Source organism: Colletes gigas, unplaced genomic scaffold (genome assembly GCF_013123115.1).
Source record: "Colletes gigas isolate AHSC1104 unplaced genomic scaffold, ASM1312311v1 Colletes_gigas_Sc00010, whole genome shotgun sequence".
Lineage (NCBI taxonomy): Eukaryota > Metazoa > Arthropoda > Insecta > Hymenoptera > Colletidae > Colletes > Colletes gigas.
In genome coordinates, this window is record NW_025106639.1 from 5773448 (window position 1) to 5797626 (window position 24179).

At 30.7% G+C, this 24179-nt stretch overlaps 4 protein-coding genes across 8 annotated transcripts; 2 read left to right on the plus strand and 2 right to left on the minus strand.

Annotated features, from left to right (window-relative positions):
* The first annotated feature begins 155 nt into the window (after window positions 1-155).
* LOC122397875 (centrosomal protein of 120 kDa) lies at window positions 156-4059 on the plus strand. The gene is made up of 11 exons (XM_043397330.1): window positions 156-325; window positions 565-712; window positions 781-1036; window positions 1128-1805; window positions 1905-2212; window positions 2300-2543; window positions 2616-2736; window positions 2811-2914; window positions 2982-3263; window positions 3326-3654; window positions 3729-4059. The coding sequence occupies exons 1-11, from the start codon at window positions 274-276 to the stop codon at window positions 4057-4059; spliced, it is 2853 nt and encodes a 950-aa protein (XP_043253265.1). The 5' UTR covers window positions 156-273.
* On the minus strand, window positions 1217-8936 carry LOC122397874 (nucleolar protein 6). Of its 2 annotated transcripts, XR_006259157.1 has the most exons (13): window positions 8811-8936; window positions 8268-8705; window positions 7728-8196; window positions 7376-7657; window positions 7031-7304; window positions 6648-6942; window positions 6352-6576; window positions 5849-6283; window positions 5606-5769; window positions 5279-5532; window positions 4804-5213; window positions 4234-4707; window positions 1217-1269 (listed from the first exon to the last, which is right to left on the minus strand). XR_006259157.1 is itself a non-coding variant. In XM_043397329.1 (12 exons), exons 1-12 carry the CDS (start codon window positions 8829-8831, stop codon window positions 4462-4464), a joined length of 3513 nt encoding a protein of 1170 aa, XP_043253264.1. In that variant the 5' UTR covers window positions 8832-8936; the 3' UTR covers window positions 4231-4461. The 2 variants fall into 2 exon arrangements, 1 of the variants encoding a protein (XP_043253264.1); XM_043397329.1 differs by lacking the exon at window positions 1217-1269 and having other exon boundaries at window positions 4231-4707.
* Window positions 5416-22463, plus strand: LOC122397876 (RNA polymerase-associated protein Rtf1). Of its 3 annotated transcripts, none has more exons than XM_043397333.1 (7): window positions 5416-5539; window positions 19222-19477; window positions 19556-19960; window positions 20038-20278; window positions 20347-21073; window positions 21166-21433; window positions 21556-22463. In XM_043397333.1, the coding sequence occupies exons 1-7, from the start codon at window positions 5513-5515 to the stop codon at window positions 21660-21662; spliced, it is 2031 nt and encodes a 676-aa protein (XP_043253268.1). In that variant the 5' UTR covers window positions 5416-5512; the 3' UTR covers window positions 21663-22463. The 3 variants fall into 3 exon arrangements, with proteins under 3 accessions (XP_043253268.1, XP_043253266.1, XP_043253269.1); XM_043397331.1 differs by lacking the exon at window positions 5416-5539 and adding an exon at window positions 18602-18816 and having other exon boundaries at window positions 21556-22458; XM_043397334.1 differs by lacking the exon at window positions 5416-5539 and adding an exon at window positions 18844-19112.
* Window positions 12144-18363, minus strand: LOC122397872. 2 transcript variants are annotated; one of them, XM_043397327.1, is made up of 14 exons: window positions 17635-18363; window positions 17353-17506; window positions 16344-16972; window positions 16106-16282; window positions 15672-16033; window positions 15319-15585; window positions 14889-15251; window positions 14557-14803; window positions 14273-14481; window positions 14055-14193; window positions 13716-13972; window positions 13427-13592; window positions 13181-13353; window positions 12144-12249 (listed from the first exon to the last, which is right to left on the minus strand). In XM_043397327.1, the coding sequence occupies exons 1-14, from the start codon at window positions 18133-18135 to the stop codon at window positions 12144-12146; spliced, it is 3750 nt and encodes a 1249-aa protein (XP_043253262.1). In that variant the 5' UTR covers window positions 18136-18363. The 2 variants fall into 2 exon arrangements, with proteins under 2 accessions (XP_043253262.1, XP_043253263.1); XM_043397328.1 differs by lacking the exon at window positions 12144-12249 and adding an exon at window positions 13035-13086 and having other exon boundaries at window positions 17635-18360.
* Window positions 22464-24179: the final 1716 nt, after the last annotated feature.

Sequence of the window (24179 nt, forward strand, 5' to 3'; positions counted from 1 at the left end):
AAACAACACGAAAGAACTAGAATAAAACAATTGTTGCAACTGTAAAATTTTGCGACATACGTTAATTTTTACCCAATGTTACATTTCCGTAGATTTTGTGTCCGAAACGGTACCGTTCGTTTAACTAATCTGTGACATTGCGAGACAAAAATGTTGTGACGTTGAATATCTCCGTTTCCATGGAAACCGATTTGAATTTTACCAATTTCTTTTATATTCGTTAAATGTTTGCAGAATTTTTTTTTATTATTTTTGTGTATTATAACGCATATTATGGAAGAATTAGTGAATTCTGATGTCCGAATTGTTCTGAACATAAAGGAAGGTAAGTTTTATAATTTATTATTTACTAACCTTCTATTAACCATTTTGACCGACAATTAATGTAACACGATAGATTCTAATTGTTTAAAGCTATTTTTCTTTTATTATAATTTTGAATATATCAAATATATTTGAATATTAATAGAACAAAGATAAACTTTTTAAGTTCAGCGTCTGTTTTAAGTTAGACAAACAATTTAGGTGCATCACTGTACGAAATTCTTGTATTAATAACTGTAGGTAAAGGTTTTGACCAAATTTTACTACCCACATTGGTGGTTGCAACTTTAAATGGGCATTCGTTAGAAACTGAAGCTATAGAACCAAGTCCAAATCCTCAATATGATCATGCCTTGGTTTGGGAAATAAATAAGAATAGACTAAGAAAGTATGTATTATAAAGAAACCAAAAAGTTATTAAAAATACAATTATTTCAAAAAACCTTAACTTTATAGAATGAGGTCAGGGCAGGTTCCGTTAAAATTAGAATGTTTTGCTTCAAAGAGCAACGATGGTAAAGAGAAACTGGGATATCTTTTGCTTAGTCTAAGATCTGCACAAGTTTTTCCTAAAAATGAAGATGTTAATGTAAAGTCTCATTGGCATAAATTATTAGGATTGAAAAGTGATCTCAAAATACATAAACCTGAACTACTTCTCAGTCTGAGTATACATGACCAAGAATCTACAATATTAAATACTCGGTCAGAGGTAATAATTCATTTTCTATACTAGAAGTATTCTTTGATATTTGAAGATAACACAAATATTTATAAGCATTACATTATGTATGAAATTATAGTTAAAAAATTCTGAAGAATTTGAACAAACAGATTATGAACCTAATAAACTAACTCCAATTTTGCTTCGTGATGAACGTCTTATACAATTGGGCCCCTTAGATAGCTGTCATGAATTATTCTTGATGAATATCATAGCCATATCTGCAACAAATATAGATTTATTGTTACCAACAGAATATTGTACAGACATGAAAGATAATTCATATTTCTGGTGTAAAATATTAGAAAATGATGTATATTTTAATCAGACTAAAAAAGAACATGGAGAGCTTTGGGTGCTTAATGAAAAAATTGTAATAAGGATCAGGAGTTCTTTAAAAGTTTTGAAATCATATTTACAAGCAAAGCCATTTTTGTTCGTATATTTGAAATGTAAAGATAATGTAATAGGTCAGTCAGAAGTTAATTTACAACCACTAGTTCCTACCGATGATATTCAAGAATTTCTAAAAATTACAAGTAATAACAATACTTTGAATCAACGGTGTTATTTATACAAAAAAGACCTTATTGAAAATGATGAAATAAAGTTTGGCAATTCATATCTTGACTTACAACTAAAATTACAATATGTAGGAGATAAAACAGATATAGCAATGGATGTTCCAAGTATAGTATTCAATGATATAGTTGCTCTAAATTCTACTAACCAACAAAGATCTGATTTAAAACAAATAGTAAGTCCATTAACTTGTAAATTCAAATTTGTGAACACAGACATTGATAAAAGGAAAGAAACTTTGGATTATTTATATTTATGTTAACATGATTTCCAGAATTATAATGAAATAGATTACCATAGAAATCCTGCTGGTGACTTTGGAAGATATACCACTGGAGTTCAAATGTTCAATTTTTCAAATGGATGCAATGTTCCAAATAAACATTCCTTAAATTATGAAATTGTAAAAGATCAACCAACTAAAGTCATAAGTTCACAATCGGTTGACACACTGCCATGTCAGTGCAGTGTCAATGATTACTCTAAAAATGTAGAAGCATATCATTGCTATTGCTTGAATATTTTATTGATAGCAATTAAATCAATATCTCCAAGACTAACAGTTCCAAATATAGAAATTCGGTATTTACTAATTTACAAATTGAAATTCTAACATCTTCATATTACTGAAGATTATTAAATTTACCATATATTCCATTGTGAATGCAGATTACATCATCCAAAAACTGAAATCATGTCTACATTTTGTCCAAAAATGCCACTTTTGTTAGGAGAAAAAGTGAAATTACAAGATGTAGGGTGTAAATTACATTTTATATCAGCAACAAATGAAATAAAACATTTATTGTTATCTTTTCCACCCAAGATTAGTATATATAAAATAGAAGGAAATAACAAAACATGTATATCTCAGAATGTAATTGATATAAAACAATTATTTCATCAAAATAAGGTAATATAATATAACGAAATATTTGTTAAATTACATATACATATCAAGTAAAATTTAATAAACCCTTCTCAGTCCGAATGTCAGTGCGATATACCATTGTATGACATGGAACAAAATAATATTGGTAATTTAGATATTATGTTGAACTTAGAGGATCATGGTCCATATTACAGAATTAAGAAAAAAACACCTAGTAAGTTCTACACATTTTGATATGTATTAAAACAAATTATTTGTTACACCTTAGTACAAATATTTTCGAATTAGGTGAAAATTTAGGACCACCAATCTTGGATGATAGTTTAGCATACAAAATAGTTGATGAATTAGAGACATGGAAAGAACGACAAAAAGAAATATTTAAAGTTGAGGTAAAATTCTGCATTAATATAAAATTAATAGAAATATATTCTATACGATTTTTCTTCGGCAAATTAGTTAAAAAGAAAAGAAGATCGTCATTTAAATTTACTAAGCGAAGAATGGCAAAAACATCGTGAAAATTTAGAAGCAAAACTTGCGTGTAGTGTTGAGCAATGTAAAATGTTGGCAAACAGTTTAAATAGTGCTACAGACGACTTAAGAACACGAAGATTGAAAAGTCTTGAAAAAGAAACTAGATTAATTAAAGCAAATGAGGATTTGCAATGGAAATACGAAACAAAATTACGAGAACTTAAAGAATCATTTCATACAATGCAAGAAGAACTTATGTTAAAGGTCAGTAAGATCGCTTACTTTCCGAAATATATGAAAAATTACGCATTTTTAATATATTATAGATTAATGCTCTTGAAAAAAGAAAGACTGCTTTAGAAACGCAAGTCGAACAATTAAGTACTGAGAATGAAAGGTTGCAATTGTTTGTAACAAAACAATCGGAAGAGTTAGAAATTTATCAGAAGGGATCCTTGACGCAAGACCAAACAACAAACTTGTTACAAGAATTAAAAGTACTTGAAAAAAAATTACAAAATGCGCTTGAAAGTAAATCATTTTTCAAAGAACAATGGGCAAAAGCAGTTCGTGAAATACATCGCATGAAAACGGAGTATCAGCAAGCAATAAAAGTTCAAATAAAAAATAGCAAAGAAGAATTGCAAAACTTGGAGTATGTATGATTTAAAAAAATTAATATGTAAAATATTAAAATAGAAAATTATGTTACTTTTATTATTTTTGCAGTTTAGAACAAATATTATCTGCAGATTCTACTGCTTTAACAGATGATAAAATTTTGTTAAATGAAATTCAGAAGGAAATCGACGTGATTAAACCAAAATCATCCTTTATTGAAAAAGATACTTACTGTCAAGCTTTCATGCCAACTAATATAGGTCCAAAAATTTCACAAAATAATGATAAAAATAAGTTCAAAAAATCAGAGGAAAATGATGAACGACTGCAAGCACTTCTTGAAGAACGTGATTCTCTTTTAAAAACCGGCAGTTACACAATTGATGATGCAATTATTATGAAATTGAATACGGAAATAAGATCTTTAATGATAAAGTAATTAACAAATTTATAATTGTATGCGAACTATGCTACAAGGTATATACATTAATACTAGTAAATAAATGCATTAGTTTACAAATTTTCAGAAATTATTTTTGTATAAATTATTTACAAAATAGTAACATGATACAATATTATAGAATATTTTGTAACTACCTTTACGCGCACATACCGTGTTTATTTAAATAAATGCGTTGTATCCGTTTTTGTTGTTGTCCATTTATTCATAAATAAACATCTTGTCTAGTTACACCTTCGATTACTGGAGTTACTAGTGTATCTTGAATGTTTCGAATCTTTTCGAAAAGTCCATATTTTTCCGTATTTTATATTTTTGCAATTTATTTACAGTAATATAAAATGTAGTCTTCGAGTTTAGAAAAATGGTTTAAGGAAAGCATCAGCTTAAAGAAAATTTTGTTGATTGAACATCGATTGCTTTTATAAGACCCTTTCCAAGCACATAAAAGTCTTGGATCATTGCGGGAATATTTAAAACCAATTGACCGTCGTTGTTGCATTTTCGACAATTGATATTTGATACCTTAAAATCTTTAACTTCTAAAGCAGTGGGTTTCAGTAACACTCCTATTACTGTGCCACCATAAGTATCATGAAAGAATAGAGCAAATTCGCTGTAACCGTCCTAAAAATGTCAACATTAATAATTAATTACAAAATCGTAAAAACATTTGTATTTCAACAGGAAATACTATAGAGAATAATTAATATTTTAACCTACTCGTAATTCTTTCAACAAACATTGTACAGGATCAAACCCTACAACTGGTATCTTCTGTTCTGAATGTGATTTGTAAGGATGCCAGTTGAGGACTTGATATTCTTTGCTAACGTCAATTGCCTGTAGTTTTCTAGGAACCATATGTGGCATTAAATGTATTAGGCAATCGTATTCCGTGAATGGTGGCCTGAATAAAGGCTTAACATCTAATGCATCTTTTGTTAGAAGTTGATCTTCGAACAATTTTAACGATTGTCTTGCCAACATAGTAATACGATTTAGAATTAGAGTTGTTGGTGCTTTTTTAGTCCATAATGATTTTTGCTGATCGTAGGGAGTAGATATAAATAACGGCGGCAGAGAGTCGCGAGACGATGCGAAAAGGGTTTCTACAGCCGCGATTTCTTCACCTATTATCCCATATATATTAATAACAGAAAATACAATGGTCTTTAATGTTACTAGAAATACTTACTAGACATTTCGTTATTAAAATTAACAATAATAGGATCTGTATTCCAATGGCCTCTTGCAAAAATTTCTAATATTCTCAAGAATGCTACTTGAGGCATTTGGGGTGGCCTATATGGTGCTGGTGTTAAGTACATTGAAGCCACGAATAACTCAACTACTATATCTGGTATATGAGAATCATCTAATAATTGGGCAGATAACCAACGTTTTGTTAAGCAACAAGCAGCTCCAAAGGATGGTTGTTGAGAATACAAACTACCAAGTAAGTAGTATCGTATTAATTTCCGATCATGAAGAAATAATGAAACACTTTATAAATTATGCTTACCCATGTAAAGCACCAGTTAGTTTTGGTAATTCGAACAATTTCTTCTCCAATTCAATTGAATCTTCATTATCTCTGTATTGTACGACCCCGTCATCAGTCACTTGTTGCTTTAAACAACTAATTTCTTTTTGGTGTGCTACTATTAACCGAAACACAAGTCCTTCCTAATAACATATTACTACATTTCAACAAACTGTCTACATCTAATCCTATTATTCATTCAACCGTAATAAACATAATAACCTTATATACATCGACATGCGAGAAATTTGCATTCGCTTTTAACGTGTACTGCTGTCTAAGGCATTCTGCAATTTGTATATGAAAAGCAGCTTTTGTTTTTCTAAATGCTTCTAAGTCATCTGGCCACTTTCCACTGGTTGATAACTGCAAGCTCACTTCAAGTGGGCAAACATACTTAGGAGCTACATCAACATTTTCTGACAACATTAAACACATTTCTCCTTCTTCGATAAGTTTATCATCGGGTCGATAAACTGTCGCGAGTGGTGGGAAAACATCTGTATATCGAAACACTGCGCTAGATCCTTGAACACCGTGTATTGATAAAGGAAGGTCTGTAAGAGACATCAGATCTTTTTCGAGACTATCAAGTACATTTATCACTTTTAGAGCAGCTTCTTCGCCCGTGCCGTAAGCAAAATGCGTTACTTTCATCTAAATGTTTAAATAAGATTTATTTATATATATGCAAATAAAATAATGATTAAATCCAGTATATTTACCTTTGATAATGTTAACAATTTTTCCATATCATTAGCAATGTACGTAAACTGATCGCTAGAAAGGCCTAATTTGTTCAGTAATACGAAACTTACAATGTTCTTACATATGAATCTTTTTGATGCTATTGTTTTGCCTTTTGACCAAACTACTGCTTCCCGTATAGATCCATCTTGAAATCGGCGTAATTCTGATTTTTTGCCCCAGAACTCTCTAAATGCAACTGCCTGTAATTTAATATTCATTTCATTAAAAGGAACTGACACTATTTATTATAGTGCTTAAACAGTTCACTCACATCTGGCAAATTTGCCTCAGGCCCTTTCTCAACAATATTAAAACAAAACTCTGGATTTAATTCCAGTCCAATAAAAATGTTTCCAATATCATCCTGTATATCTTCTGTACAATCCCACTCTGCAAATTCCTTTGGTAAAACACAAATTTGATGTACTCTGTCTTTTAATCCTTTTGTTAGCACATTATGAAGAATTTTTATTGCTTGGTCTCGGTAATTAGGACCATAGTCCAATTTGTCAATGCTAGTTGACTTAGAATCCACTATATTCTTTAATAGTTGAGTATTCTTGAAACTGCGTGATTGATTAACTTTATAGTTTCGCAAATAAATTTAAAACTATGTATATTACTTTCTACTACAGATTACATAAAAATAATTACCATATAAGGTGATCAAATGCTCTGTAAAATGGCACTTTTCTCATGAAAAGTGATTGAAAGCTATTAGCATGTGCAGTGTCTAAATGGCTCAAACTAAGTTTTGCTTCTTGTTGTACCCATGAGAAAGTAGTACTAGTAATGTATGCTGCAATATTATGATAACCAGTACGGTCTAAAAATACACAGTCATAATATTTTTTATAATTCAAAATCATTTGTTCACTATTCTCATCCTGACTCATTGTTATTCCTGTTTCACACCAACTAACTTGCACTAATAAATAAAGGGGCATTAATTATTAGTCTGGTATAAAGAAAAATAATTCATTTTTATTTATACCTTACCTAAATTAATCCATACATTCCTAACTATTTGATAACTACTCATAAATGTATTCAACTTCTTAATGGATAATAAATATAAAGTGAACATTGTTATGACATATCCATTGAAACTAGTAAAATCTTTTGTCAATTCACGCTGAGCTAACCATATCTTCAGTAAAATTATACCATCCCTCAAGTTTGGATATTCTTTTATCATTTTCATAGTTTCTATATTCATTCTTGACATTGTTAAATCATGAAGGATTATAGAATTGTAATGTGGTGTAGGTGATAAGTTTTCTGTAAATATTGGATTTATGAAAATAATATAATTTAAAAAATAAAAAGATCCAAGATATCTAAAATATACCATGTTTTTTGTCTTTGAAAAACCATTCAGGTCTAACACTGTTCTTCTCTGGTAAAAATCTATTTAGAGAAAAGCTTTCTTCTTGGGCTGCTATGTGCACCAATGCATTAACTTTTTTACCTAATTTTCCAGGTGGTATAATTTTTAACATTGGCCTTAAATTATTTCCAACAAACTTTTTGTCCTGTGCAATATCAACAGTCATATTAGATGCCAGATATGCCAAATACATTGCCTTCTTTTTTATGTATCTATAATTTTGATAGTCATGGTTGTGAAACATTTTAGCAGGCATTTCAATCATTACATCTACTGTAATGTTTGGGCCAACTGTAGCATCAAATGCATAAGACCCTACTACAACAATATTTGATGGCTTAAGAAATTCAAATTCCCCTTTAGTTCTTTTCCTTATATTAGGCATTGGAATATGCGCTTCTAATTCTTGTTGAAATTTGTTATCTGCAAGCTAAAATCACAATTTGAAAACATGACATTTTATTCCAATACCTCATATTTCATTAGAATAAAACTGCTAACCCGATATTGCTTTGTTTCATCCATTGATTCCACAGTCATCTGTAACTTTTTAAACCAAACATCAAATAGAGATTTATATTTATCTTTAATTCTAATTTCATTTAGCATCTCTTCTATTTGCAATCTGAATAAATTGGAATGAAACAAATTTTCTGTCTCCCTAAGTTGATTTAATTCTTCAACTGTTGGTTGTTTATATAAATCAGGCTGTAATTTTTTTTTCTTTTTCGTAGTAGTATTGGTAGTAGAATCATTGATAACTTTTCTTTTCTTTTTAACAGACATTAAATGGGAATTGTCTTCTGCATTGGATTCTTGCATCCCCTGTTCTTTGCCTTCATCTTCTTGATCTTCACTTTCATTAATTTCATCATTAGCATGATCATCACTTTCAAGTGCTGAGTCGTCAGAGGGATTCATTAAATCGTTTATATTTGCCTATGATAGAAAATATTTTATATGATTTCACGTTGTATACATACATATTTAAGGTTATATACAAATAATAAAATTTGTATTTATTATTCGAAAAAACATGCATACCTTATAATGAGGTACCTTCATCTTTATCTCTTAATTTTTCAAATACTATTCCTTTACCTCTGAAAATTTAATTTAAAACACGTACATATGTATGTAGTAGGAGTAATCAAAATACCGTGTTTCACGTGGTCGTCGTTCAAAGCTATAAGCTTTTCTCCCGCGTATTTCCTACTCACTGATACTTTTATCACACACACACACACAGTTGATCAAAACGAATAAATTGCAATTGTGTTAAACCGCGTTTTTTTTCTGAGCTTATAAGAACAAGAATACTCGAGATTCGAGACCCATAGCCATACGATTTTATCATTTACATTACTTCTATTACGGTTTTTAATTTATTATCAATATACTATCCGATAAGTTGAGGGTTAACGTTAAAAATAAAAAATAATATCCGTAAGATGGGTACATTATTTTAATTCCATTCGTGAAGAGAGCAAATACATTACTCTCCTATCATTTATTAGTTTATACTTATCAAACATGTCAAGATGTTCTACAATATATTTTAAGATACCAATTATGTACTACTTATTCTTACATCGTAGGCAACATGTATATAAGAAAAATAAATCATGCAGATTCTAAAAATTATTATACAAAACCATTTAACAATAGGCTCAAATTTATGTCTACCGCTAGACGTTGCAGATAGAAAAATATATTGCGTTTTCTATATTGTATGAACATACGTGTACTTAAGGTCGTTGCATCGAAATGCATTGAAAAAGTCGTAGATCGCATGTATAACGCAATATAATCTATATAAAATATAACAAAGATCATCATTTTCTAGAATTAAAACAAGTGAAATATAGGCTTAATAATATGTAGTTAAATAGTATGTATATGTAACTTGCATTAGCATACAAGTATATACAGGATTTTAAGTTGTTTCCTATGCTAAAGTAAAACAAAAATTTAGGATGACGAAATTGCATTTGAGTCCTGTTGTCGTCATCAGGATGTTGTATGTATACATATACATATGTGTATGTGTTACAAAAGGGAGAATTTGTCTATAGTAATTTCATGTGTATATGGGTCACCTAAAATTACAAAAATAACAAACATTATGATAAAATTGTCTTAGTTCGTCATATTACACTAAGATTATATTAAATCGAGAAATTAACGAATACATAATTGTACATAGGCGAACGTATAACTAATCGTTAAAGGATAAAGTAAATGACAAGTATAAAATATTATGATTCTTATTTTTGTAATTAGAAAATAGAATAATAGAAGACTTATGGACATCAATTCCACATAGTGAAAAGTGTAGTAGTGATTTTGCAATCGCAATGACCCTCACAATGGAAGCCCACGTTTGGAGGAAGAACGTGAAATGAATATCCATATTAAAACAAGTTGCAACAATAGTACGTATATGCATCATCATATCTTTAACATGATATTAAAAATCTTTACGGTATAAACGTATTGTTCTATAACGTACAACTTATCTTGCACCATTTTCGGAAGAACTATTCGTATATGAAATAAGCCTTACCGCCATCGATGTTCTAATGAATGAAAAATATATTATACTAGATTAAATTACAGTCGATTAACGATTAAATATTACGCGTACTAATTATAAATTACTTAACGTTCTACGACTGAGTGGAAAGGTGGGATTTGGAAAACTAAATTAAACAAACTTTACAATTAGCACCTTCTTAGGTTATTGAAACAAAACATACAAGTGCATTTTGACAATAATAATAATAATAATAATAATAATGTGCAGAGCATACATTTTTTGTAAAGAAATCTTCCTGAAAATAAGCTTTCAACAAAATATAACATTATCTATATCGCATTTCGTTGATATATTTTTCTTTTATATGTATTATACGATATGATGTACCTTACTGCATAACTTTTGATAAAATGATATGCAATTCTTATATATATACATCCCACAAAATGTTATTTCCAAAATGCTACCAGACATATGAATAACCTTTGTTTATAAATTCATTGATAAATAAAATAAATAACATTTACTTCAAAAATTATGCAGTAAAAATTACAGTACAATCAATTGTAGATTAGAGAAGCACATAAAAATAATTGATTTGTCTAAATTGTATAATATACATATAACGGATCAACAAGTAAGCACAACCAAACAGTATAAATCTTTGAACAAGCGCATATTCAAATTTTCTGTTTAGACAATGTTATAATTATACATTAATGAGCCGAATGTAATTTCTAGATTATTCAGATCAATATTGATGCACTGATCATTGTTATCTTAAAAAGCAAATATGCAAGTTAATCTTTTCTTTTTATAATCAATTCAAAAAGTTACCTAATATTTACACAATCTATAATAAACAGAACCATGTACAATTAAATTGGTCAATAATAAAATATAATACATTAATATATACTATTGTCTTAAAGCATACTATGATCACATTAATTATTAAATTATTGGATGTGAAAAATAATTACAATAATTCATCGGAGATTTCAGGAGCAAGTAGCAATGTTTCTTTGCACGCATCAATAATTATGCTGAAATGCAGAGAGCTCATATATAAATTAATGATATATGGGAATATCTTTCCTAATATGTTATTAAGCAATATGCATAATTCCGTATTTAGTAGAAATTAATCATTTTTCAAAATTATTATCGAGACATTTTGATTTCAACATTAAATAAAAAGATCGTAAATTTTGATCAAAGTAAATTAGAGAGCATTGTAAAAAATTATTTTCAAAAATCACTATAATAAGTAATGTGATAAATAATAATGCTATTTCAATAAACAAATAATCATATTGAAAACTGAAATGTCGAGATATTAATGCCTCTATACTGCTATATGATTGGTCCAATCACAATTAAACCAATTACACAAATGTTTTTGTATATTTAGTGTTCATTACCTTTAGGCCCTAAGTTTGGAACTATTATCTTTACCACAAATTTCAGAACACTTTGACTTATTCTCTTTTTCTTAATTCGTCCAGTATTAAATGGTATACATGAATACATTTAAAGAAAAACTAAAATATAAGGACAACAATTTTGTTAAATAGTGATATTTCAACTTAAGACAGTACTGATAGCCATATAGATCTATAGTTTCTTAATGTTAAAAGTTGCAAAAAATAGAATCTTTTAATATAGAAAAGATTTTTTAACATTCTTCTCCATTTAATATAATTCTAAATGTATAGAACTATTCATAGAGCAATTCAGTAAGAACTAAATGTTCTTATTCGTTATGTACATTAATTGCTATAGTCGAAATTCATGTAACTTAATTCATTCATATAATATCGTTAATAGCTTAACCTTTAATAGACAGCAGATTCGTCAGCGGATATAGCTAATTCTTCGTCGCTCCAATCGCTAACTCCAAATCCAGATGAGCCGTGGAAACTGCGCGATCTTGCAACATGACTAAAAACAAAGCAAATAATATTTTTCTTCAGCTAAGACTATGTAAAGAAAGAACCAGATACTAAACATTTTATGTTTCTCTATAAGTGATGATTATCTGTTAAATAACTATAATGAATATTTCAACGTGTTAGAGATCTGTACCTATAAAACATAACATTTTGTAAAAGCTGCAGTAATTTTGTTCATTAAAAATTTTTATGTAAGCAGCTTCATTCAACCAAGAGCAGCTTGGTTCTTTCTTGGATCATGCAAATAAAAGAAATCAATATATAAGGCTTAATAAATTAATCTAGCTGTGTATTGCATTAATAAGCCGAAATAAACTAGGCTGAAATTTCTGCCTTGCATACACATTATACGAACTTGTACGTATTAGTTTAATTTCTAACTATTTCAAATGACAAGTAACATGTTTAAAAAGAAATGAACGTTTTTGTAGCTGAGTTCACTAAAACGTAATCCATTTGACAAATGTACTATGAAGTCAAAAATGAATAGTATGGATTTTACATGTAACTTTTATATGATACAGTAAAAGCAATCATCACATAAAAAAAATCAAATCAAATGGTAATACATCCATAGTATTCATAGATTAATTGTGCATTGTAATAGGCAATGAATTAATGTGGAAATAAATTAAATAAAAAAGCAGCGTTATTGCAATACGATTTTCTCAAGAGGTCCTACAAAAATAGCAATAACATTGAAAAATTACATTTTTTTTAGTGTACCTCTTAACAAAATCTAAATCGCAAAGTCAAACAAGTCATTTTCGTACCACTTGCTTGTACCGATGGTCTCTTATCATTAGATTATCGATCGCTATCGGTCCTACCAACACAGTGAAATACTTTTTATATTAATGGGCCAACAAAATATGCTTTCATATAATTTCCTGTATTAATAGATATAAACAGCCGCTTACCTTGGAGAAAGATTTGCATTCGTAGTTTTTTTGGCTAAATCTGCTTTTCTTTTACCTTCCATTGCTGCTTTCATAGGATCATAACTTTTACGACGTTTCCAATTTTGCATTTCTACTTCTCTCGCATTGGGGGTTGCGGATTTCTTTGCTTCTTTTGGTTTCAATTTAGAGCCCTATAGTAACAATATCTGTTTAGGAATGTCCTTTACACAAACATGCGTATTCTGGATCGAAAGAAATACATACAATATTCGAAGTTTTATTTAATCGCATACTAAAGCGTCCAGAATCAGTTCTACTAATACTTGTAATAGATTCAGATTTTCCACGAGTATCGTGCGTGACTGATTTATTTTTATTTATGTTTGTTGGAAGTTTTGTTGGCTGTGAATCTAACCTTGCTCTGCGTAAACTATAAATAAATTTTTATAATATATATATTGACAACCGACAACGTCGGAAAATTTTTCTCAGAAGATGCAGCTTACAAGCCTAAACCAGTAATACCGATTAATTAAATATTGACAATTTTTACCTAAATGCTCTATTATATTTTGTATTTGAAATTGTCTTCTGTGTGGTATGGTGGCGATCGTCGCTGCTCTCTGTATCACTAGGCTGATGTAATGTTTTTGATGTATTCTTATGTAGACTATGACTAGTATCCTCATCGCTTTCGTTGTCTGAATCCACCAAAGGTGAACGACAAACTGTAATACGAGCTGACATAGCTGATACAACATTTTTTGTTGTTTGTAAGTAATACGATGTTTCCAGATCGCTATCGCTTTCCTGTTCATTCAAAATTCAATAACATTTATTTACGGCAAAGACATGCCATTTTTTTTTAGAAAAAATATATGCCTATATTTACCAATTGTGGACTACACGGTGGAGGTACTTGATTGTCATTCCGAGTAAAATTTAATTCGTTGTCCGACCATTCATTAGCCAATGAAAGAGCCCCTCCAGTTCCATGGAAACTTGCCGATCGTAATACAGAATTATCGTGACTAAAAAATGATTACTCGTTTCAACGGTTCTAATCGTGTATGCTGAATAGTTTCAATCATTTTATGACCGTGTACTCACTTTCCTGTACTATCTTCTGTGCTGTGATGTTTTTTCGAATTATCTATTAATTTTTTTCTCCCTTCAGCGGCTGCTTTCATCGGATCGTAACTTTTCCTCCTTTTCCAATTTTGAAATTCCACCTCCTTTGACGTTAATGTTGAATTACTTCTACCAGACTTCTGATCTTTATTCACTTTCTGATTAGGTCGCTGTATATTAGAAATATTCTAAAAAAAATAGTTCAAAATCAGTGAAAATAAATTAAAGTATAATATATAAATACGAATATAAAGTATACTTACATGAGATGATTTTGGTACTCTTATACTAAGTCTGGTACTATCGGTTCTTGATATAGATACTGCTCTAGGTTTTATAGGTTCTGATTTTTTTAAAGGTTCTTTGAAATGTGCACTCACATTGCTTGCACGACTTCGATGATAATTCTGTTGCTTGTTCGCGGGTGTTGCTGACTTTACTTCGCTTTGTGCTCGTTTGCGTTTCTCTTCGGGTGTTGTATTTGGAGTTGTGTCAGATTCACAATTTAATCTGTATAATATAAAAGTTTAAATGCATTATGTCGATATTTCACCAGGTTACTTATGTTACATTTATTTTTTAAATTAGAACATACCTAGCTCTTCTTATGCTAAAAGCTCGATTTAATTTAATTCCAGACGATATTGAAGCTAATGAAGGTTTTACTTGTTGTTCACCAGTTTCACTGCTGCTGTCAGAAGCAGCGACACACCTTCCTCCTGAAGACGTTCTGTCGATGTCACTACTATTAAAGCTACTGCGACGAGATAAATGGCTTTGCGACTTTATATTTCTGATATTCGCATTGCTGCACGATCTTTGGATATTTAGATTACGTTGAAGATTTGGACTATTTTGCAGTACACTGTTCGTTTTTGTCGCTGTTTCCTGATTGCTAAAGCCGACACTTCCTTCGTGGTAACTTGCGGTACTGTTAGATTTTCTTAACATGTATGGGCTTCAAAGGGTGAAATTTTTAGTATTGCATTCCTAAAGCAGCTTTAGATTTTATTTAATACGCTCACCTGTTTTCGACGCAAGTGAAGTATCCAATGTTTTTAGCTTCTGTAGATGATTTCGCCAAATGCTTGGTTTTTTCTAACACTAGCGAATTAACAATTTTTGTAACCGTCTTACGGGTTACGATCGGACTGTTAGTTAATTTTGGAGTAGAAGGTCTTAAGCGGCTCAAAACGGGGCTATTTGTATACGTAGTTTCGTCGTCTCGATAATACTTGGTACTACTTCTCCTGGACGTATTAGATTCAGTTGTATCAGATGTACATTCTCGCCTATGCCGTGAGGAACCAATATTTGGGAATAACTTATAACCAAAAAATACGAACTATATTTATGTACATAAAATTGCTTGTTTTACCTGTCCAAGGAACTACTTCGCCTTCCTAAATGAAGGGAAGCAAAATCTTTGGACGGACTACTTAATTCTGCACTTGCATCTTCAGTCTTAGATTTGTTTGAACTCAAATACTTGCGAATACTTCTCCTATTTTCACTGGTGTTAATTCTTCTAAAAAGAGATTCGGATAGACTTCCCCGCCTCGTCAAAGTTCCGTGCACGGGTGTCCGTTGGGAACTGTGCGGAGGCGTGTTATAACTATTACTGGTATCATCGTCCGATTCTCCACCCGAATCGATCAGTATTTGTTGGTTTGAAATTAAGCCTATTCTTTCTTTTATTCGCAAGTACGATTCCGCATCTAAGCTACTGTCGCTTTGTTCCTGGAAGTGCGTATTCTTATGTAAATATAATATATACATATATAATACCACACATAGGTTAATATATCGTACATTACGACTACGAGCCAGTCTTTGAGATCTAGTATGAATAGGAGACGGTATTTTGGAAGGACTTAACGGAGGAGTACGACCAGTTGGCCCGCCAATTGCTGGTGGAAGAGAATTGTGTTCTGCTACTTGAGTAGCCCATTCTGATATCCATGTATTGTTGTCTCTTGAAACACTCATCTACGAAATCAGTTATTTAAAGCGTTGATAACAACGAACATTTAACGTGCAATTAATTTACCTTAAAGCTATGAATACATGCATCCTTGCTTTCATTCTCAGTTAAGATACCAACGCTAAATACTTTGTCAATATCCATTCTTGCTTTCTCTTCGTCTGTGTAATCTTTGTATATCGTGTATGTTCCTGCTTCACTGACTGCACCATCCGATCCACCATCAACATTACTGACATTAAAAATATCTATATTTGTTTCAGCCTGTTCATCTGGATCCACATCCACTGTATAACTAACGCTAGATAAATTGTGTCCTTTTGCATTGATACTTCTATTCCTAGCATAATTGATGTTTGAGACTTTTTCAGAGATATTATCAGACGAATGATCATAATCGTCTTCTTGATCTATATTTTTTGTATATAATTTTTCCGCATCGTCGTCATAATTGTTTGTTTGAATTCGACTTAGATCATTTATGGTAGCAGATTTCTGAGGTACCCAATACGATGTTGTATTCACTTTCCCTGAATAACCAAGTTCCAAGGAAAGATTTTTTTGAGGGAGTTTACTTTGCTTTGACTGTTCAAAAGATCTAGTCATCAAGTCTTGTTTATTTTGAAAATTTGTCACTTTTGTGGGGGACTCTGTTTCTACTGCTGTGTGAGAAGGCTTCAAGAATGTTTTTGATCCTAAAAAAATAAAGAGTATATTATTACTAAAATTATAATATAAAATACAGCGATAAACCAGAGATTTAGAAATATGAAAGTAAAATATAGCATAGAAAATATATTGTTTCTATATTAGAGTCCTTAATATGATGGCTGCTTACATACTGTGAATATATTGAAGTTACCTGAGAAGAATATTAAAAAGGTGACTTCACCATGACTCATACTTTACAAATACAGTACTCCTTTATAGAGAATTTATTCTTCAAAAGGAATTGGTCTTCAATATTTATAAAAGTAATTAAGCATTATTTCAAGCAGTATACTTTCTATACTATAACATAGTATTATATATAAAGGTATAATATTTATGCTCTAATTCAATTTAATAAAATTACCTAGCTGTTTCAGTTTCTCTGATAATTGATCTGTCTTTCTTTTTGTATCATCTTCACTGCTAAAGTAACCTTCAGAATGTGTACTAGAAACTTTTTGTTTTTGCATTAAATTTGAAGAACATAAGGTGCCAGTTTTTTTCATATTTATTTCTACCTGAAAATTTAATCGTATTCTTTCAAATCACATCCATCATTGCAGCATGTGTCAAACTGTTTGAATAACACTTGAACATTCTTTATTAATTTTATACAATTGTATTTAAAACGGATAAAGGTGCCTACCTTAGATGTGGAAAGATTTCGTTTATGCCTTGCATTGTACCTTTCAAATAAATTCTGATATTTATTCGCGTCAATTTCCTTTTTCCCGAAATCAATTGTAAAAGCTAATGGAGCTTGTGATACACATCTATCAGTGGGGTTCTCTGATGTTACTTCTGATCTTTGGCTCTTATTATCATTCTTTAAAGTTTTCTTGTTTTGCGATAATTCTTTCCCTTTATTCTCGATACTTCCTTCCTGCTTTTCTTCTTTCGTTATCCGATTATCGTCTAAATCTTTCGCGTAAATCTCGGGATCCTCGAGCTGTGCGTATATAATAGTACGATCGCACTCCTCGCTATCGAACGTTTTATCTTCAAGGGACGTAAACGAATCCCCGAGATCTCGAGCGTTTTCGTTGTCTTTTTGAATAGCATCGTTAAATTCCATTGAATTGCTCGGCAAAAGTTGAGTGTCAACCACTTTGGAGGTGTTCTTTTCTACTTCCATATTCACAGCCATTGAATATTCTAATTTTAAACATCCGTAATTAGAATGTTCACGATCTCTACGCCACTACTATCTATTACAATTAATTCGTAAATGCCACTCCTATAATTACATTTCACTGCTTGATAGTAACGTCATATAAAATCCAATATAGTACAAAATTTCTCTGACACATCGACACAGGTGCGTCTATTGTACGCCATTGACGGCAAAAAGTGTCAACATTCATGATCGCCATTGCAAGGAAGAAAATGTCCCTAACTTGTAATGTTGCACCTGCAAAATTGATGCACGAGTTAAAATTACAATTCTTCGAGCGAACGAACAAAATCATATATTATTAGAAGGAATACCTTATTGTCGTGTGCATTAACGAGTAACATGTAACAATTGTATGCGATAAGGCATAGAGTTAATTGTTTCAACTTTGATACTAGGTTGAAGAAACAAGCGGGGTTCCGTTAGCCGTTACGCTATCATGTCGTCGTTGATGTTTAACGTCTTTGGTTCTACGCGGTCTTCCTAGTTTATTGTATCTTGCATGACGTTAGATTTGTCTTTGTTGGGAGGGCGTGCAATTTTCACGATCTCCGTGCGCAAATTTTCGTGACAATGCCAAAGAGAAAGAATCAGGCTCTTATAGACTCTGATAGTAGTGGCAGTGCGTCGGAAAGTGGCTCAGATTTGGATAATGTAAATTGATATAACCTTACATAAAAATCTCATGTTGCGTATCTTCTGTTTTATGTTTTTAATCAATTTGTTAACCTTCGAATGTTGAGCAATCCGATTTCTATAGTAACACTGTTTGCGTCGCATCAACTTCTGCACATTTAAATAATATCACAAGAAACTACGTACGAACGAAAATTATTTTACATAACCTGTTATACCGTTAAACGATACATGCTTAAATTTTTATACATAAAAAATGTTCACTTATATTCGAAGCGCAATAGACCGATCTTTGAATGAGAGAGACACTACACGTAAAATTTGTTTTTCTGATAGTTTTTATCTTGCATGTTTATATCAGAAATTCGCTCGGTGTATAGAAAAACATTTGATTTTTAATTAAACGTTTGTCCCGTGGATTAGGACTTATTGTCACTTGCTAAGAAGAAGAAAGGAAAAACTCAAGATGATTCTCAGTCTAACGAAGACACAGGAACCGCTAAAAAAGACAAACATGATTCAGATACATCAGATTCGGACGATGATTGGGGTGCAAAAGCTGGTAAAAGTAAGAAAAAAAAAGTGCCAACTAAACGAAATAAAAGAAAGATGACAAAGTCCAGTAGTGAAGAAAGTGCTAGCGAGAAGGAACCTGAAAAAATTTCTGAACCCGAAGAAGGTAAATATTTTTTTTTTAAAATACTTTAAAACTGCTTTATGATTCTTGTGAAATTAAACGATACTTTTACAATTTTAGGTGAGGTTTCAGACTCGGATGCTAGTGTTTCTGATTCCAGTCAAGAGGAATTTAATGACGGCTATGATGACAAGTTGATGGGTGATGCCGAAGACCAAGCAAGGCTTGCACAAATGACAGAAAAAGAAAGGGAACAGGAAATTTTTAAACGTATTGAACAACGCGAAATTATGAAAACGAGATTTGAAATTGAAAAAAAATTGAGAATGGCGAAGAAACAGGAATTAAAGAAGCAGAAAGAATCGCGGAAGAAAGAGAAGAATGCTGAAGAGAGAAAGGTTGATAGAGCACCGGATCCTAAAGAGAGAAGTAAAGATCGCAAGAAAACTATAGAAGAGAAGCAAGATAAAAAGTTCCATGCAATGTCTCTTCTCAAACAAAGAAGAGAAGAGAAGAAAGAAAGAGGTGAGGGGGTTAATAAATCGACAATCTTTATTTAACGATTATCGATTTTTATTAATATTTTCTTTCTGTTTTATCAGAGGAAAAGGAGAAACAAAGGATAGAACAACAGCAACAGCAATCAAAGGATATTGAAGAGGAAGAATTGGAAGATGATCACAAGGGAGGTGCAAATAAAACAAAGCTCAAGGCGTCTGATATTTATTCTGACGATAGCGGTTCGTCGGATAGCGGCGAAGACGAAGAAACTGCTAAGCCGTCGTCACATCGTAGATCGTCTTCGAGCGATAGTAGGGATTCCGATTCTGATACCGATAAAAAGTCAGTATCCGCCTCTCGAAGTACAAAATAAAGAAATAACAATAAAATAACAAATATTTTGTTTTCAGATCTGTTACTAGTACTAAGGCCAAACCGAAGAAACCGATATACGTCGGTACCAAGGAAGATCTCAATAAAATTAGATTATCTCGTCATAAAATGGAGAGATTTGTACATTTACCTTTCTTCGATAGAGTAGTACAAGGTTGTTTTGTTAGAATTGGTATTGGGAATAACAATGGGAAACCTGTCTATAGAGTAGCTGAAATTAGTGGTGTTTGCGAAACGGGAAAAATTTACCAACTTGGTGGTACAAGAACAAATAAAGGATTAAAACTAAGGCACGGAATTCAGGAACGTGTGTTCAGATTAGAATTTGTATCAAATCAAGAGTTTACTGACTCTGAATTTTTCAAATGGAAAGAAACTTGTGCTTTGCAAGGGATATCCATGCCTACGTTTGAAGAAGTTGAACAGAAACTGAAAGATATTAAAGAAGCTTTGGTATATGAATTCAAAGAAGAAGATATAGAGAAAATAGTACGAGAAAAAGAAAGATTTAAACAAAATCCATACAATTACGCGATGAAAAAGGCACAGCTTATGCGTGAAAGGGACGCAGCTAATTGTAGGGGTGACGACGAAACTGCTTCGCGGCTTAATCTAGAATTGGGCGAGCTCGAAGAGCGTGCTTCTGAACTTGATAAAATGCGTACTGCAACAATATCTAGTATATCTTATATTAATGACCGTAACAGAAAGAAGAACGTTGAAGAAGCTGAGAAAGCTATTATGGTAATTTAATAATATCTTGTACAAGATGTTATAGAATTATTGAAGTTTAAATTTTACATGATAATCTAATATATATATTTTTCATACCATAGGAAGAGATTAAAGCTAATAAAGGTAAAAAGGTCGATGACCCATTTACCAGACGAAGTACAAAACCAAGAATGGTTTATAAGCCAGATGATGAAGAGGTATCATCTACTGTTCCAGTAAATGATAAATCAGCTCTTCAACAAACTGAAACAGTAACAGTAAATAGTGAGAAAGAAAATGGACAAGAAACAAAGAAAAAACAAAGTACCGAAGATCTATTTAATGCTCATGATTTTGACATTACAATAGATTTGGAAGTACCGATTCCAAGTAAGTTTCGTATAAAAATTAACAATTTTCCCAGATACGTATTCCAAATAGAACTTTTGCTTTAAGAATATTTTACATCAATGTGTATACGACATCTTTATTTCCTGTTTTTTTTTTTTTAGATAATCCTGTTAGTGTATTACCGAAGCCTATTAGTAATATTAAAGATACAGGACCTCGGCGATCTCTGAACTTAGAAGATTATAAGAAAAAACGGGGACTCATCTAACGTTCTGTTAGGTTTAGAAATCAGAAAACTATTTCAAGGCTAAGTTGTAAACATTATCGTGTAGTTATCCAAACGTGCATACCTTAGTCTTTGATTGATCTGTTTAATTGTAAAAACAAGAACAAAATCTTGTAACAGTTGACTGAGAAACTAGCTTGTGTATAGTTCTCATATAACATTAATACTTCTGTTATAAGTAATAATTCCTTTGTTTAGAAAGGATAATAGGTGGTTCCTACCATATAGTTATATTTGCAAGATCATAGTTAGTGCATTCTATTTGAAGGGATGCAATTTCAATGTTGTTAAAACATTTTTATTTTTTGAAGAATACTGTTAAGGAGTACTTAAAAAAAGTATTACGATTTGAATTATTTAAGAACTATGTAATTGCATTTGTTTTCCTCTTTCAGTATATGACTTTTCTATCTTTTATCGGGAGTGTAGATTATTAATTTTTCATTTTTCATGATAAAAGCAATAAATTAGAAATGAAAAACTATTTATTTCTTGATAGAAACGAGTATTGAACTGACAACAGAAATCGGTATTAATTTCGAATATATTAATCATGATTTAAATTTATTAATATGCGACACTTTTTTTATGTTATGTATGACAAAATAAACAAACTATACAATAGCTAATTGCTTGGTATCAGATACATCATAAGGTAACCATATTTCTCAATATTTTTGTATAATTCTGTAGCATCTTACAAGTATTATATACTCTGCAAATTACTGCCAATATGATTTGGCCACAGACGCTTCAAAATATGTTTTACAACAAAAATTTGTACATATTCTCTAAACAGTTCAAATAATTTAAATGGCTAAATTTTTAGATATATATACAAATATATATATATATATATTTGCTATATAAAAGGACAAAAACATGTTTTTAGATGTATACTTTTTGTTTGTCTAGTTAATTCAATAATTATTATTAAATTGGATAGATTAAATAATTACACTATAATAATGATTTTTATTAATATCTATAGAAATATAGATACGTTTTCGTGTATTCTATCTCTCCACTGGATTGTTCTTTTTACTATATAAACATGAATATGATATCTTGAATAAATAAAGTTTTGTAATTTTCATTAAAAAGTAGACATTTTTTTATACTTGCATACAATTAATTTAGATACCACCAGGATAGCTGAGAAAAACATACGTACATATTTATTCAAAAATATCTAATTTCAACCTAAAATTTAATTTATTCAAGATGTCAGAAGCTTATTTGGTACAATGATTCGCAAATATAATAAATGCTTTTACATATATTAATATAAAATGCTAATTAGAATGTATTATCAAAATGCAGCATGTGTTTGCCATAATTCGTAAATTTGCCAAAATTGTACATACATGTATCTAAACAGTATATCATTAAAAAAAACTGTAGAGGAATTCATATTTTTATTTAGGATGACGAGAATCTTACATTTTACATTTTTAAGATTGCTGTAAAGGCAGTATGAATTTTAGAAGACTTATTTTCCAAGCTTACAAAAGATGCTTTAGAAGTTAAGGCTAAGATACATGTCATTTATAATACTCAGTTTTTATATGAAACAATATATATTATAAAATAAATTGTCTTTTAAATCTTTAATGTAAGATTGGTTTATTTGAGTTAACTAGCATCTGTTACTATGGTTTACATTACATCAGTCACAGCATATTTCGTTTCAGTATTTCTTAATCATCCAGTTTCTACACTTACAGATCATAACTTCGTTCCCTATTTTAGTTAATCTGTATATTGTCTATAATATAAGACTACGAATTTTATTTTAGAAATATGTAAGGAAGGGACTAACTGTATTTAAAAGAAAAAAAAAAATCTTTAAATGTATTAAATATACGTTTAAGATGTATAATTGGTAGCAGTATTAAAATAATATTCTACTTGTATTTAATAATTTTTTAACTACATACTTTACTGCATCTTGTATATCGTATAAAAAAAATATTTAAATATACTAATTATGCGTTTAAGATGTACAATTGGTAGCTGTATTACGATAGTCTACTCGTATTCCATAATTCTTCGATTACATATTTTGCTGCATCTTGTACTTCACACATATAAAAATTGTGTTTAATCATATTTTGTCATATCTAAGGTGAAATATATTTATGTGAATATTTTAACGTGATTTATTTTTGGGTGTCAAGAGTGTTCATAATGTTCGTCTTGTGTAAAAATGAGGCATCGAAGTAACATCGATCGTAAACCGTGTTTGAAACCGTTGGTGCCAAATTTAATTCTGTTATTAATTAAAACAGTGAACGCGATAAACTCATGATATATTTAAGATAGAAATTATTAATGATATACGTACGTAAAAGTCTATATGTTGAAATACGTTAAGTTTATCGATAGAGCGTACTTGCGATTGCCGCCGTTTCGATATTGTGCTGTCGCGTTTCGGCGTGTTTTAAAACTGTCATCTATGTTTCGCGTCGTGCGCACGCAAACTATGCGGCATGCGCA